At 39.1% G+C, this 15,750-nt stretch overlaps 1 protein-coding gene across 4 annotated transcripts in view; it reads left to right on the top strand.

Moving 5' to 3' along the window:
- spata20 (spermatogenesis associated 20) overlaps positions 1-15,750 on the top strand; it is a 64,536-nt gene that overhangs the window by 25,855 nt on the left and 22,931 nt on the right. For 3 of the 4 annotated variants that reach the window (XM_036572802.1, XM_036572803.1, XM_036572801.1), the window contains 2 exons: positions 1,570-1,769; positions 2,695-2,775. In XM_036572802.1, coding sequence (XP_036428695.1) covers positions 1,570-1,769; positions 2,695-2,775 — 281 coding nt within the window. Of the gene's footprint in view, positions 1-1,569; positions 1,770-2,694; positions 2,776-12,119; positions 12,355-15,750 lie in introns of those variants that run through there. The other variant, XM_036572804.1, reaches the window with a different exon arrangement.

The raw sequence follows: 15,750 nt of genomic DNA, 5'->3' as shown, positions 1-15,750 counted from the left end.
TTAAAAGCCTCTTTAGTAATCCGAATCAGATTTTGCTGCAGCTGATGCAATTTTTTCAGAAACTGTAGCATTAAATAGAGCAGACCAATGACTGGAGCCAAAAACTACTGACATAATACATGCAGCAGTCACATAGTGGTATTGAGGAAAAGCACATTTTGGAAAAAAATGTGCGTCAGTTTAATGATGTCAATACATTTACAGCATTGACCTCACCGATTATATCAACAAATTACGACAGGCCTAATAGAGTGTAGATTGAAATGTTATAAGATGGACTACAGACTGGAATGCTTTTAAACTATGGGGCAGATTTATGAACGTTTTATACCATCACAGACCCTGTTTTGGCATTTAAAAACCGACTCTCACATTCACGTTTAGCGCCTTTAGCACCCGTAACAAGATCAAAGGGATAGTCACTCGTCTTTTGTCTTATTGCATGTACATTGGTTTTCCCCTCTCACAGCGTGAAATACTGGGAGGAGAAGATCATTAATTGCCAAGATGGATAGTAAATATCGACTTGGCGCTGTTTATTGTCTGAGAAAAGCTTGTCTTATTTTTGCCGCTAAAATGGCTGCTTTTGTTTGTGCACAGAGACAGAGAAAATAAAAAATTTATTTACTTTCAATGGGGAAAAAAACATTTATGAATGCCTGTCATATTTTACTATTCTTAATTTGATGAAAGAAATAGAAAATCTAAAATCAAATTGCTAATAAAAATAAAAATAACAATGCTAAATACTTAATTTTGATACTACACAGCTTCCATTGCCATTTTAGAATGCAGTTCTGTTCATCAAAAATGTCTCAGTTCTTTCCAGCTTTCTACAGATTGTATGAAACTTGTGGAGATTTGGAGCATGATTTTCGAACCATATGTGTCTCTGCAGCCAAACTGGAAACAGTGATTCTAGACTTTTGATTGGTAATGTAATAGCATCTGTTTGGGACAGCGTTGTGCTCTATGTCAGTCACCACCTCTGTCTGTCTCTTAGCCACCAGACTGTCCACAACTCTGCATGAGGTCATAGAGCACAGAAAACTTCTCCCAGGATACATACACACAAACACAGAAAAGCAGATAAAACCAGTCAGCTCACAACTCTTAGCCACTTCACCTGCATTATCAGGCACTTTTAGCTCTATGTAGGTTGATAAATGGGTGAAGGTCATATTGATCATTTGAATCGTCAATGTACCGACACTTAACTTTCCCAGAGCAGTGGTATTTATATCAGAGTGAGGGCGAAAACAATCTGATTGTTATTTTATATGCATTGTGGTTATTCAGTTAAGGTTGCAGTCTTAAAAATGAAGGTGCCAAAAAGGGTTCTTGGGAGTTATGCTATAGAGGAACCCTAAAGGACTTTTCATTTAATGGTTCCTTAAATATATGTATATTTTGTAAGTGTGATCATTGAATGTAAACAGTATTTGTAAAGTTTAAAGAACCTCCACACAATGTAAGTATTCTATTCTAATTAAAGTTGCTTTTTTAAGTAGAGAATTAATTAGGAACTTTTGTTTTTAAGTGTATAAGAAAGTGTCTTTTTCTCTGCAGATCAGGATGGTGCAGAGCCCAGTGCAAACTCTGTGTCTGCACTGAACTTACTACTCCTGTCCCACCTGACAGGCAATGAAGAATGGAGGCAGCGCTCTCAGCAGCTGCTGACTGCTTTCACTGATAGGCTAGTTAAGGTGCCCATCGCCCTTCCTGACATGGTCCGTGGCCTCATGGCACATCACTACCCCTTTAAACAGGTAAACAATGCTGAAGCTGGTGTTTGCTGATCAACCGGTCATCACAGTGGATTTCTTGTATTTGTTTCATGTAAAGCAAAAATATTCACTGTGAAACATGGTTATACTTTGTGTGGTAACAAGCGGTTTAACTAGTTTTGTTCAACACTTGGTTCACACTTGCATATACAGTCAAATGCAAAAGTTTGGGCATCCCTGGTCAAATTACATGTTTTCTTGATTTTCGAAGTAAGAATAAGTTAACATGTCCACTACAGAGTACACACATTTCTGTGCACAATTACTGATTATTTGCTGAATTCAACAGATTGGAAAAGAAATAAAACGTGGTCTGTGTAAAAGTTATATTTTAGGGTTTATTTTATCTAATATGTTATACTCAGCAAATAAATAGAAATTGTGCACTAAAATTTGCAGAAAAATGTTAGATTTATTTTTTTCTTTGTAGAGGATGTATTAACTATTTTACTTTACAAAGTAAACAAACCATGTACTTTTATATGACTGGGGTGTTTTTTGCACATGACTGTAAACCAGGGATGAAAAAGACTCACTGGCAGGCTGTGCTGCTAATTCAAGTGAAGTCACTTTCTCCAAAGTTTCCTCCTCTACCAGTACATTTTAGAACTGTGAAAATGTGTCATGACCGTTAGAGCTCACCTGCACAGGAGAAGTCATCTGAAGAGGAGAAATAACAAACTGGAGGTCCAGGCAAGGGCAGCCTGATCCCCAGCACACCTGCCCACCTTATTACTGCAACAAGCACAACTGACCCCCTCTTTTTCTTTCTGTATTTCTTTCTTTATTTCTTTTTTCTTTCTGTATTTCTGTATTTTCTTATTCCTGTGTTTTTTCTTTCTATTTTTCTATATTTTCTTTTTCTGGATTTCTTCATTCTGTCTTTCATTCTTTCCTTCTTTCTTAGATAATTATCTGTGGCCAGCCTGATGCAGAGGACACAGCTGGCCTGATTGCCTGTGTCAACTCCCTGTTTCTTCCCTACAAAGTAAGTTTTGTTTGGTTTTCTGTTTGATTTTTTTTTCCATAAGGATTTTGTAATAATTATCAGCAGCAGTAGAAAGAAAGTGTGCAAGTCCTCTGAAACACAGATATAAAACAAGGGTATACAGTGATGCAATGTAACAGGAATAAAGTGAAATATTATTTAGAGAATGTTCACTATTCAATCTGTTGAAGTATTGAAGTGCGTGTACTAAAATACACAAAAGTGTCAACAGCAAACATCAACATTAAACAGATCTGTGATTTGAGGCTGCATTGGGGTACATTTGAGAGTCAATCAGTGCAAACTGTGTTCACAAGCAGCCTTGAATGCATCAAACCTTATCACAAATTCTTGAGCTTATATTCTTCAATATATACACCATGCAGGTCACATATGATGTTCTCTTGCTGAATCTATAGTATTGCATAAACACAGCAGTACTATAGCCCATTAGCAGCTTTTTTCTGGCAGGCATAGTAAGACTAGGAGCTTTCTTTAAAGAAACAAATAAAAATGAGTTATGAGAGCATTATTGTATGTTGATTGATGTCTTTGTAGCTTCCTCAAGAGACATGCTGGGCACAGCTTGCCAGGCACATCACAAAATCTAGCTTGAGATAAAAGCACACTGAAAGTACTATTTGATATGGAGTAGAATGATTCACAAATTGCTATCCAAAATTGAAACTTTTGTCACATCTTTCTCTTCTTTTTTTCTCTATCAGCTAGACCTGGACTGTGGCCAAAACCTTACAAAGCTGTGATTTGGTCTCTTTTGCACATTTTCTCTGTATCTAACCATATAATCCTCCTTTTTCTCTTTCTGAATAACACACTTGTTGGTCTGCCCAGAGTTGCCGTGTGCATTAGCGCATAGTCAGAGCCCTCATGCTAATGAGTGGGGCAAAGTAATCTTGCACAAAAGGTCAAGTTGTCAGATTTCTGCCCTGTGCATGCTGATGCACACACTGTGAGGCAGGAGCTGGGACAATGGCTGCACAGCACACCCCGTGCAGAATGATTTTGGAATAATTAGTAAATAATTTGGGTTTTCTGTAGGCGGTTGCCAGAGGCCTGGCTTTGTACTTTTTTTCTTTTAGTGTAAAGGTCATGGTAGCTCAGAGATAGCGTTTTCACTCTTCCTGCCCTTTTCCTTGCTCTGCGCTTATAGCTCCTCAGCTTATTCATCACAGAGAGCAAACACACAGGCACACACACCGATTACACCTGCCCTTTTAGGTTTTTACTGTGGAACGCAGCTACCTAATGCAACGCACGTGAAGTATCCACATTGGGGGCACCCCTTTTCCATTTATTTCTAATCTGTTTGCCGTCCTTGCGGGAATGAAGCTGGCATGCCGTGGGAATCTAATATTGTTACTCTCTGAGCAAAATCTCTAGGGAGAGCCTCTTCCCTATTAGTGAGCACGCAGCAGTGGAGTTTTAAAGAAAAAAGATGGAGTACGTTGGATTTGGAAAGTAGGCCAGAACCTTCGCAGTGATATTAACTGTTTGTAAATTACAACAAAATCTGATTTGTTGCAATTAGCTGTGTGTTTTACCGAACAGGCTCTGTTTATCGCATGGAAGAGTGAGAGGTATTTATTTTGTTATTAATGGTGGATATTTATGAATGGCTTAAAATTCAGCTGGTCTGGTAGTTTGTTAAAAAATGGAAGAAAATGTAACAAAATAAAACTCTGGGAAAGAAAATACAAAAAAAAGAAAGAAAAATGCAAGGCAAGTGGCAACCTGGGCCACAGGCTCTCCATTTTTAGAGGACAAAATTTGAAGGGGCACAGAGCAATAGGCAGTATTGACCCCTGGGTGTATCCTGGTCCTGTGCTAACTAAAGCTGTCACAAAATACTCAAATAAAAAAAAATGCTTTCTCACTAAATCGTTAGTGATTAGTGGTTGCTGACTGTTAGTGACTATTGGTGATTTAGTGTCATTGGCAGACCTTGGCTTTAGAACTTTATGCTGGTCATAGTCTGGATGGTCCTTTTTGTCTTTGGCCCAGAGAACGACATCCGTTATTTTCATGAACAGTTTAAAAGGCGGACTTGTCAGATGACAATCGTTCCACTGAACATCAGACCGTTTCAGAGCCCAGAGAAATCTGTGGAGTGTCTGGACGCTGTTGTCATATGGCTTCTGCTTTGTATAGTACATTGAGTATGAGGGATCGAAAGTCAGGGGCATTCATTTGTGGTTTTCAGCCCTGGCTTTTATGCACAGAGATTCCTCTGGATTCCTTGAGTCTTTATAGGGGGAAGTACCTAAAATCCTTTCAGTCAGTCATTGCTGAATGCTCTTTTTAAACCCATGAATGATTTCGTCCCTTGTTAAGATGTTTTTTGAACATTTGTCCCAATCCTTATCCCAGCTTTTTTGGAATATGTTGCAAACATCAGTTCAAGATTCAGATTTCCATATATCTGCCAAAAATAAAAATAAAAAAGGAATAAGTTGGTAAAATGAAACATTTAAATATGTTATTTTTGTACTGTTTTGGTTTAAATACAAGTTAAAATGGCTTTACAAATCATTGCTTTCTTTGTATTTCACATTGTCTCAACTTTTGAAGTGACTGTTTTGCATGCTTTAGCTCTGAATTACTGTACCTTCAGCATGCTGATGTCTTGTGGTAGTTAACATTGAACCCAGGAATTGACCCCCACTCATAAGTGTCATCGTTTACTATGTGGGACACAGAGTGTCAGCTCCTATAAGCTGGTAGTGGTGTAGTGACAGAAGCACAGAGCTGTCCCCTGATCCAGCATTCTGCTGCTGTCACTCTGATTAGCCTTGTCCATCTCTGCTAGTCCTGACACCATAAAGCACTCAAGCTACAGCAACAGCAAGAAGAAAACTGCAATGCTAATGTTCCAATTCCACTGTTATTCCACTGTTTTGCACATACTGTTTTGCACATAGTATAATTGGCTACACATTAACAAGCAAGAGAAACTGGCCAAATTAAGCCCCTTTTTGTTGGGCACTAACACCATGCACATGTTGTTGAGTGACTAGTGATTCAGTCATTTGTTTTGGAAGCAACTGAGGTCAACTAAATCCATCCAGTAATTTGCACTTAGCCAGAAACCAACCACTGAGGGCTTATGAGAACTAGAGTCTGGTCTATTTTCAGATGCGGGCTGCGAACGCAATCTCAGGAAATGCTAAGATTTGTGCTGGTTTTCGTTTTTTTTGCTGCCTAAATTCAATTGTATATCCTCATGTGTTCTGTCCACATGTCAACAGGTCTCTCACTTCCGCTGGGTTTGGTAGCAGAAGGGGAGAACTCAGCCTGTTGCCTAGACACAGCCAGGCAGGCATAAGGCTGATGAGGTTGGGAGTAATGAGTTAGTGTTAGTGAGGGCAGTTAAAAAAATAAAAAAAAAACAGAACAGAATTTCATCTGGCCAGGCACTGATAAAGAAGCAAGCATCCCACGTGTGGCCCCGTTCTGCAGCGGCTAAGCCGCAGATGGACACTGGCCCAAATTGTTTGTTTAATTGACTCAGACATGATCGAAAGAGCCAGTCGCATCACCCTGTTGATTGTGGAGTCGGAAGAGCCTGCTGAAAAATAGATGACTTTCTCTTATTGAGCTGAGCCTGCAGTCAAATCATCATCCCTACCTTAAATCCTCTGGGGAAAGAGCTATTCTTAGAGACCTGGAGAAAGTGCTGCTTTACAGCGTCATATTTTGGAGTCAGATTGTCCCTTGGAGTATCCTAGAGATATGATATACATACTTTAGATACTGTTATTAGTACAGCAAATCTTATTTTAACAGAAAAACCTATAGAAACTGCTGAACAAATTGAATGCATATCCTTAATTGTAGATGATGTTCTCTTTTTAAATCTATGCTAGAGTGGTATAACTTGGAGTATACTAGGGTTATGATATGCATTCCATTAGATAATGTTATTAGTAGAGCAAATCTTATTTTAAAAGAAAATCCTATAGAAACTGCTGAAAAGACTTAATGCATATCCTAAATGTAGATAATATTTTCTTTTTAAATCTATGCTGCAATGATATAACCAAGAAAACATAAGCTCTTTGAATGAGTAATAGACATGGTTTTCACATGCAGACTCAGCACTAGCATGAACTGTAGTGGGAATCATCATGCTTAATCACTGAAGCAGCTGGGTGGATTAGTGGCTCTAATTTCAGCAAAACCAGGGCTACTGTCTAAACAAAGGACCACAACACAGTCAATACAATGTGTATTACTGACTTATATTTTCTTCACAGAGGAAGTATAAATGTGTTAATATATCAATATCTCTGAAATCACAAAGCGCACACACACACACAGACTCACATATATAACCACATATTAAAGCCATGAAGATCTGCTTCCATGTGCAGAATAGGAAATTGAGTTTTACAGTCAGAAGCCCAGAGACTGTGGGCTTGATGAGATTTTCCCCTCGTAAGTTGACTTTAGAATGGCAGTGGCCTCTTCACTATACTTGCAACTAGGCAGCAGTGACCTGAGACCTTTTATATGACACTGATGCGCCCTGCTGCCAACCGTCATTTAGACTGTGCCCATCATAGACTAAATCTCAATCTACTGAGAATTATTAAACTACCATTCCTTGTCCTCGTCCACCATTCTTTTTGGATATACTGCTTTTTGTGAGCATAAAGTAGAATTCTCCATTTGCGCTTTCTGCACAGTATGGCCTTGCTGATTTGACAAAGAATAAAATGCACAGTTACTTCAGATGTAGTTGATCAGCCAAGATGTATTTAGACCTACAAGGCTGATGTTGCAAACAAACATTACAAGCCAAAAGACACTATAAACAACCCCAAAACGTCTCTCAACCAGCTCTTTATTAAGGTCACAACAACTTGATGTGCTTTAGACAGGGTTCGTACGGTCATGAAAAACCTGGAAAAGTCATGGAATCTGAAAATAGCAATTTCCAGGCCTGGATAAGTTTTGGAAAAATAAATAAACCCAGTAGGTTTTGGAAAAGTCATGGAAATTTGTTTCACAAATACCTGTATATGTAGTTCAGTTAATCAACTGGGAAAATGCATATTGGTTAACCAATACTTTAATGTTCAAATAGATCAGTCACGTCACTCGACATTGTTGTTCTCTGTGTGCGGCAACGTCAGACTCCAACCTGAGTTGCAGCTTGTACTTTGACGAGGTGTAAATTTGCGCAATGCCAGGAAAATGCCGATTTAATAATGGTTGGCTTCATTTGGACAAATATAAGGCATGGCTTGAGAAAGACCAGGACCCGGGACGTGCAAAATGTGCACTGTGTAGTAAAACGTTAGAACATGGGAGAAGCAGCACTAGCTAGCCATGCTAAAGGAGCTAAGCACCAGGCTGCTGCTTCTGCACGTGAATCAACTCCAACCTCATCACCGGCTTTTTCACCCCAGTGTCCAATGTGACACCCTCTGCCACCTGCAGTGCTAACCTCTCGTCCGCCATCAAACAAGGCCCCATTTCGAGTGTTGTGTCCGGAAATGAAGCCCTAACTGCAGAGGTACTGTGGGTGCTAAAGGTGGCTAATTCTCACTATTCCTACAGGTCATGTGAAGACACAAGGCAGCTTTTTCAGGCCATGTTCCCCGACAGCCAGATAGCTGCCAGATTTGCTTGCGGTGAACACAAGTGTTCATATATTTGTACCTTTGGTCTGCCTCCTTATTTTAAGACACTGACCTTGTCCAAAGTATCGAAGCAAAGATGGTATGTCATGTTATTTGATGAAAGCCTGAACCGCTATTTACAGGCTAAACAGTTAGACATAAATAAATGTTTACTTATGTATCAAACCACATAGCATGTGCATGTGATATACTGTGATAAATTTTGACAGATTTTTATTCTTATTCTTCATGTCTACACAGACGTTTCAGAGAATGTATGGTCATGAAAATTTGCCTTGATGGCATGGAAATGTCATGGAAATTTATTGGTAAAAATGTATATGAACCCTGTTTAGAGAACAATAAGACCTGCTATAAACTTCAAAAATAAACTAATCTTGCACAACCTGCAAAATGCAGCAGGCAGCCATTTTAGACCACAGAAATTACAAATGTAATTCTAAAGGAGCAGGCCACATTTGGCACAACACACATTATAAAAAAACGATGCAGCATTCAGCTACACGGTGAAGTTTTGTTCATTTTTGTAGCACATTAAGTCGTACTTTCCTCTAAACCATATCAATAAGCCTGTATGACAGTAATGAAAACCTGGATGTAGTTTGAGCTGATTGAGAGATTTGAGGTTTGAGGATGTATTTACAGAAAAACTTGGGTGCCTGTTGACTTTGGTGTTTATTAAAGCAGTAAGCCACGAGAGGCCATGGGTTACTGTGATTTTATCATGGGGAAGGGTGTTCTTTTCTAAAACTCCCTTCCCCATGATACAATGGCAGTAACGCACTGCCCCGAGTGGCTTATTACCTTTATAAAACGGCAGCCAACATACAATATATTAAAATACACAATGTTTTAGATAATTATTCAAGTTATTATTAATAATAGTCACCATAAATAAGTATTCCGCAAAGAAATGTAGTTCCTTTAGAGTACGGTATCGTTGCTAAGCAACCATTGACTGCTGAATGAGGAGAAAAACGTTCGGGAGCCGATCACTGTAAACTGCAGACATTTCATGATTTTTTAAAACTTTTTTTCGTGTAACAGTAAACATATGATAACACAGCACTGTTTAATACAAATACTTTCAGTTTATAAGTACTTTTTGGTCACCAAATTACCACCACGTGTCTTCTTCTGCCACTGACCCCTGCACCCCAACAATGCAAAATATCGCTAAAAAATGGTCATTTGGGATTCATCCACATTCATACTCGACAAGCAGTGCACTATTTGACAGCAGAAGCTAGAATTTCTAATATCTGTGATATTAATTTTGGAGTTGTTTAGCATTTCTGCTATCTTTTATCCTGTTAGTTAGCTGACCAGCCTAGTTTTAGTTAAGAAAATATGACCACCTCACAACAACTGAACTCTGTATTACTGCACCATGGCGCGAAAAACCCTTCTGCTGTTAATGGATTAATCTTTGACTCTAATGCTGATCGCACGGAGCACCGAGCGTACTGATGAAGTAAGAACCTGTTTTTGTTTAAACTGAGGGGCTGAAAACATATTTCTTTACTAGAACTAGGGAGCTGTTTGAGATTCAGCCCCAGTGTGAGAAAAAGTGGCGTCGTTAGATTGGCAGAAGAATACTCGCGGTGGTAATTGGGTGACCAAAAAGTACTTACTAACTGATAGTATTTGCATTAAACAGTGCTGTGTTACATATCACAAAAAAGTTGTAAAAAATCGTGAAATGTCTGCAGTTTACAGTGATTGGCGACCGAACGTTCTTCTCCTCATTCAGTGGTCAGTGGTTGCTTAGCAGCGATACCGTGTTCTAAAAGAACTACATTTCTTGGCGGAATACTTGTTCATGTTGATTATTATAAATAATAACTTGAATAATTATCTAAAACATAATGTATTTTAATATATTTTGTGTTGGCTGCCGTTTTATAAAGTAATAAGCCACTCGAGGCAGTGCGTTACTGCCATTTTATCACGGGGAAGGGTGTTCTTTAAAATCGCAGTAACCCACGGCCTCTTGTGGCTTATTGCTTTAATATTTTACTAGTCCTATGCCCGGTGAGGGTTAATTGAGTTACAGCTCCCAGTGATGGGATAAAAACTCATTTACTGCCAGTTAAAAAGTTAATTATATATTTACATATTGTGTATTTATTTATTTTAATTTGTGCAAACCATAATGAGGCAGCAGTGTGCCCACATGTAAACATTACTCAGTGTTTAAAAGTTTAGTTATGTGACATCCTGCATTAACACCCATTTACTTAACACACTCTGTGCTGCGTGCAGATATCATGTCTGTACAAAAAGCCAACTCTATGATGCGGCGTACAGTTTAAGACATCCTTACTCCACAGTGTCAGGTTCCAGACTGAAAAACGACTATGGTCTCACACGTCAGTAAAAGCATGTCTCGGCTATCATTTATCAGGCGAAACAAGTCATTTCAAATGGCGTCAGGTGAAATGGCTTCAGAGAAAAATCAGAATCAGAATCACTTTATTTCGCCAAGTATATTACACATACAAGGAATTTGTCTTGGTGAGTGCACACGTATGGCATGTGACGTACTAAATGGGCCAAACATGACTGTTAACAAGTGTTTGCCTAAGAAAATCAAAACAAAAATACAATAAATAGAATAAAGAATAATAACGAGCCACAGTGAGGAGCTAAAGAGATGTGTGAAATGTGCAGGTCTGAGTGGACATATGCTATAAAATTGTTATATACAGAACATTACAAAAGTATATGAATTTTTGCAGAAATTTAACATCTGTACAGTTGTGCAGATAAGCATCATGTTACAGAGGAGTTACAGTAATACACTAAGAAGGGTTGTTTGGTTTAGTTTGGTTAAAATGCAAGGTGTCCACAGTGGTTAATGAGGGCTACAGCTCTGGGGGAAAAGTTGTTAGCATATCTAGTTGTGCTGGTTTTGATGGCCCTGAATCTTCTATCAGAGGAAAGTGGCTGGAAGAGATGATGTCCCAGTATGAACGGGGTCAGCAGTTATTTTGCCGGCGCACTTTTATCACCCTGCTGTTGTGGATTTTCTTAAGCGTTGACGGCTTCCGTTCAATGATCTTCTCCACTGTCCTGGTTATGTGCTGGAGTTTGACTTGTTCTTGTGAGATGGAGAAACCAAACCAGATGCTTATAGATGGTGTGACGGTGTGTCGCTTTGTAGAACTGGGTCAGGCACTGCAGCAGGTTGAATTTCTTCAGCTGTCTCAGGAGGAACCTTTTTTTCCTGTACTCACTTGGCTGTGGAGACCATGTTCCACTCCCATTTCAGTTTCCTGGATATGGTGGTGCCCAGGAACTTGAGTAATTCCACAGTGGAAACCACAGAGTCGTTGATGTTGACAGGAGGTAGGGAGGGAGGGTTGCGCCTGAAATCCACCACCATCTCTACAGTCGTTTGCGTGTGGAGCAGCAGGTGGTTGCTGCTGCACCAGGAGACCAGCTGTTTGACTTGCTTTTTGTTAGCATACTCATCCCCGTTGGCTATGAGGCCCACCACAGTGGTGTCATGTGCTAACTTCAGGGTCTTCACAGCTGGTTCCTCAGAGAGACACCATCATTAGTATAGAGACTGAAGAGAAGGGGTGAGAGCACACAACCTTAGGGTTCACCAATACTGAGGGTTCACGGGTCTGACGTGTTTTCCTAACCCCGCCTCTGTCTACTCTTTGTCAGGAAGTCCATGATCCACTAGCAGATGGGACAGTTTGACTTGCAGCAGCTCTGGAACTATGGTATTGAAAGCCAAGCTGAGGTCCACAAACACAACTCTAGCGTAGGTTCCAGGACTGTCAAGATGCAAAGAAGGCAAAGGGCTAAGCATAGTGGCCACCAACAGTAAAGTCTGTGTGACATTCACAATACTGTTCTTTCTTGCTAGATAAATTATGGTTTTGTGGCCCAATTAAAGATGACAGTGTACTACAACCAAAACTTTTACTGAACTGTGCTTTTATGTTATGCATATTTTATTAAAGATTAAGCTTCAACTCTCATGCTGTCATTGTGCTTGGTCCTGTGTCTGCTTCACTGTTAGGGACGCAGGAGCAAAGCAAAGGGAAAAAAAATACTCCTCAACCTGATTACTAGGGCTGCATGATAAATCTTGTTTTTAATTGTTATTGTGATGTGAATTTTCATGATAAACACATCGTTAAGAGCTGTAATGACAAAATAGAACAGTGTGTGTGTCTCTCGTTTGGCTGGTTGAGCTGTAGTTGAATGTCCTCGAAAGCCAGACTTACATGATGTGATTTTAGAAATCTTGTTTTTTGGTGTGTTTGAATAGACCATCAAGTATAGACAAAGCCTGCGATGTATATATTCACACTGTATGAAAATACACAGTCCGATTGACATGCCACGTGAAACACAGCCTCTACAGAAAGCTCTTTCTATGAACCATTTCTAATAAAGCTGTTTCATTCAAAGTAGCACGCTGCACATCCAAGTACTGAGCAAACATGCTGAGAAACTGTGCTACAGCAGTGCTGCTAAACACACTGTGCACTGAATTATACACAGCAGTCTATTTTACAAATGCTGTTTAAAAAAAATCACTGTATTAAAATTTATACTTAATTCTGTTGTCAAACAGAGTAAAGTAGGCATATACAGACTTTTGTATGGCTGATGTTTACTTTTTTTTGTCTCTGTTTTGCTAGCCCATGTGTCTCCACCCATATTGGGGAGGTGGCTGTGATTGTGTTTGTGTGTGTTTAAAACATGCTAAAATCACACAGTGAGTTCTTGGTTGGAATATGCCAGGGCAGAATGCCCAGTGACTTTGTGTCCGACCGCTACAGAGTCAGAAACACTTCTCTGTCCAAGCAGACCCTCGTTCACTGCCAGCTGGAGTGGTTTGTTCATTAGTGCAGGAGCATACACTAGGCTTCCATCAAATGGTATCAGCTGGTATAGGATGTTAGCATCAATGCATTTTTATGAGGTCTAGTATGAGTAAATGAGCATGGTAGTGGGCCAATACTTGATGCCAGTAACCCTAGTCAGTACATGCCATACAGTAATTTTAGAGATGAAAAAATCCTACCATTTTTTTTCCACTGCTCACTTATGATAATATTAAAATTCCAATTAAGCATGAGAACTGTTACCCGTGTAGAACTTCCTTCATATGCTAATAGCATGTTCAATCTCATCAAACACTCAGAAAGTATTGAAGCATGATTGAAGCTTCATATGAATGTGAGCCTTTTGAGTATTGACTGAACATTTTGGTGAAAAGAGCTGAAAATGCATTTTCCTCAACACATTACCCACCCAGGCTACAAAATGTTGTTTAATTTAAATCCAATTATTGTATCATCTGTTCAATCATTTTAGGGCACAGGGGTTTAATTGCGGGGAATGAACTGTGTAAGAATCCTCAGCTTTTTCAATCTCATCTGCGCTTATTTATTTAATTCAGATTTGCAATAAGAGCCCAGACTCTTAATCAATTAATCTTACAGATCACAGTGGAGAATATAAAGATGTATTCAGATTGTTGGGAGGAATCTCTCTGTGCTGTAATCTGGTTTTGTACTGTTGTGATAAAGGTGGCGAGGCTTGGACATAGCCTCATGGGGCTGATTCTAGTAGACCATCCAGTGCTTTGGAACGACTACTCCATCTTTTTGATGGTGGCTGCCAGCTTCTCACTGAAGTAATAAGGCTTCTATCTCCTGAGACTGACATTGACATTATAGGAGCATGCATTAATGTTGAGCTTTGTGTTTTCAAGACAAATCTTATTCAGCCTGTCGGATACATTCAAAACTGGTTCAGTTTAGACATTTTTTGAAGAAACGTTAGAACGAGTTTTCAGCTAAACTAAGACCTTTTCAGCAAATGGTCTTAAGTTATTATTAATGGGTTCGTAGAGATAGGGCACTGTAGCTCTAATGCCCAGGGGCACCACAGGATCTTAATCTGTTTTTCATCTCATGCTCCTGTCAACTATGCAAGACCTGATAGGCAACCAAAACTGTCATCATCGGATAAATAGCACTTAAAGCTTGCATCTTTAAGAGAGAGGAGAAAATCAAGCTTCACTCTTGCTTCAGACCTGAAAAAATGCACTGATGTTTCTGTTCATCCTTCTACTGTGAGAAGACAAAGGATGTGTAGTTGTCAAGAGGCCGTTACTGAGAAAAAGAAATCAAAAAAAAAGAAACATTTACATTAGGATACTGAAACTGGACAGGTGATGTCTGACATCTGAGATGTAGAATGAGGTTTTATTGGCTGATGAGTCTAAATTTTTATCTGGGATTACCTGGACCTTGAGAAGCAGAAAATGTAAAGTTCTAAGAGTTAACTTTGGAGGCCTTTACAAGACACATTGGAAAATATTTGTCTGAAAAACTGAAAGCAAATCTCTTGAAAAGAGTGAAATGTGTAATGAAGAGTGGACACACTAAATATAAAATTTCATGCTATATTTCTTTATTAAGGCTTCTGTGTAATTTTCTGTTAATTGAGTGTTTTCAGCATTTTCAGAGACTGAAAAATGAATAGTTCTTAATTGCCATTTTGACTGGACGTTAAATAAGTAAATTAGTGATCATTTGCACAGTACACATTCCAGTTTGTGTTCTAAAATGGTACTTGTTCTAAAATGGTAGTTTGTGATGCAAAAAAAAAGAAAAAATGTGTTTTCAGCTTTGCTAGATCATGTTCTTTACATGCATTGAGAAATCAGCTTACTAAAGGAGAACTGTAGTTGAAAAGGCAGACATAGCTGTTTTTTAACCCTTGATTTTAAAGGGCTACTGTGCCATCTAAGCCAGCAAAGAAAATGTGCATATTTGTAAATATTCATTCATATTTTAAATCTCACCTTTTGCCTGCGAGGAGGTCATAGGGTTTCTGAACAGAGAGCTTTTTGCCTGTTGGTATTTTGTGGTTGGCTTGGGCATGTGTATGGGCAGTACAGTACACATGGTTTGGCCTTTGAGGCTGTGAAAAGTTTTCAGCTAAGTCTGATTACAGAGACGAATGGCCCTGATTCTCTAACAAGACCTTAGAGACACAACAGCAGCCAGAGAGGTTCAGGGTGGAAGCCTGAAGTGAGAGAAAGAGAGTGAGAGAGAGAGAAGCCAATCAAGCACAGCACGACAGAGGGCTTACAAACTCTGAAACATCACAACAAAGGATTACTAGATCAGCCCAGGAAGCACTGCTTGGGTTTTCTATTCTTTATCTGAATTTGATAAATGGTGGTGCTTGTGATTGTTACGCTATTAAAAATTCAGAGAACTTCCATCAAAAATCTCATAAGTGTTATTAGAAAACTGGTTTATTT

This window comes from Colossoma macropomum, unplaced genomic scaffold (assembly GCF_904425465.1).
Source record: "Colossoma macropomum unplaced genomic scaffold, Colossoma_macropomum, whole genome shotgun sequence".
NCBI lineage: Eukaryota > Metazoa > Chordata > Actinopteri > Characiformes > Serrasalmidae > Colossoma > Colossoma macropomum.
Note: the sequence above shows the minus strand (reverse complement) of the source record. Positions and strands in the feature narration are given on the sequence as shown.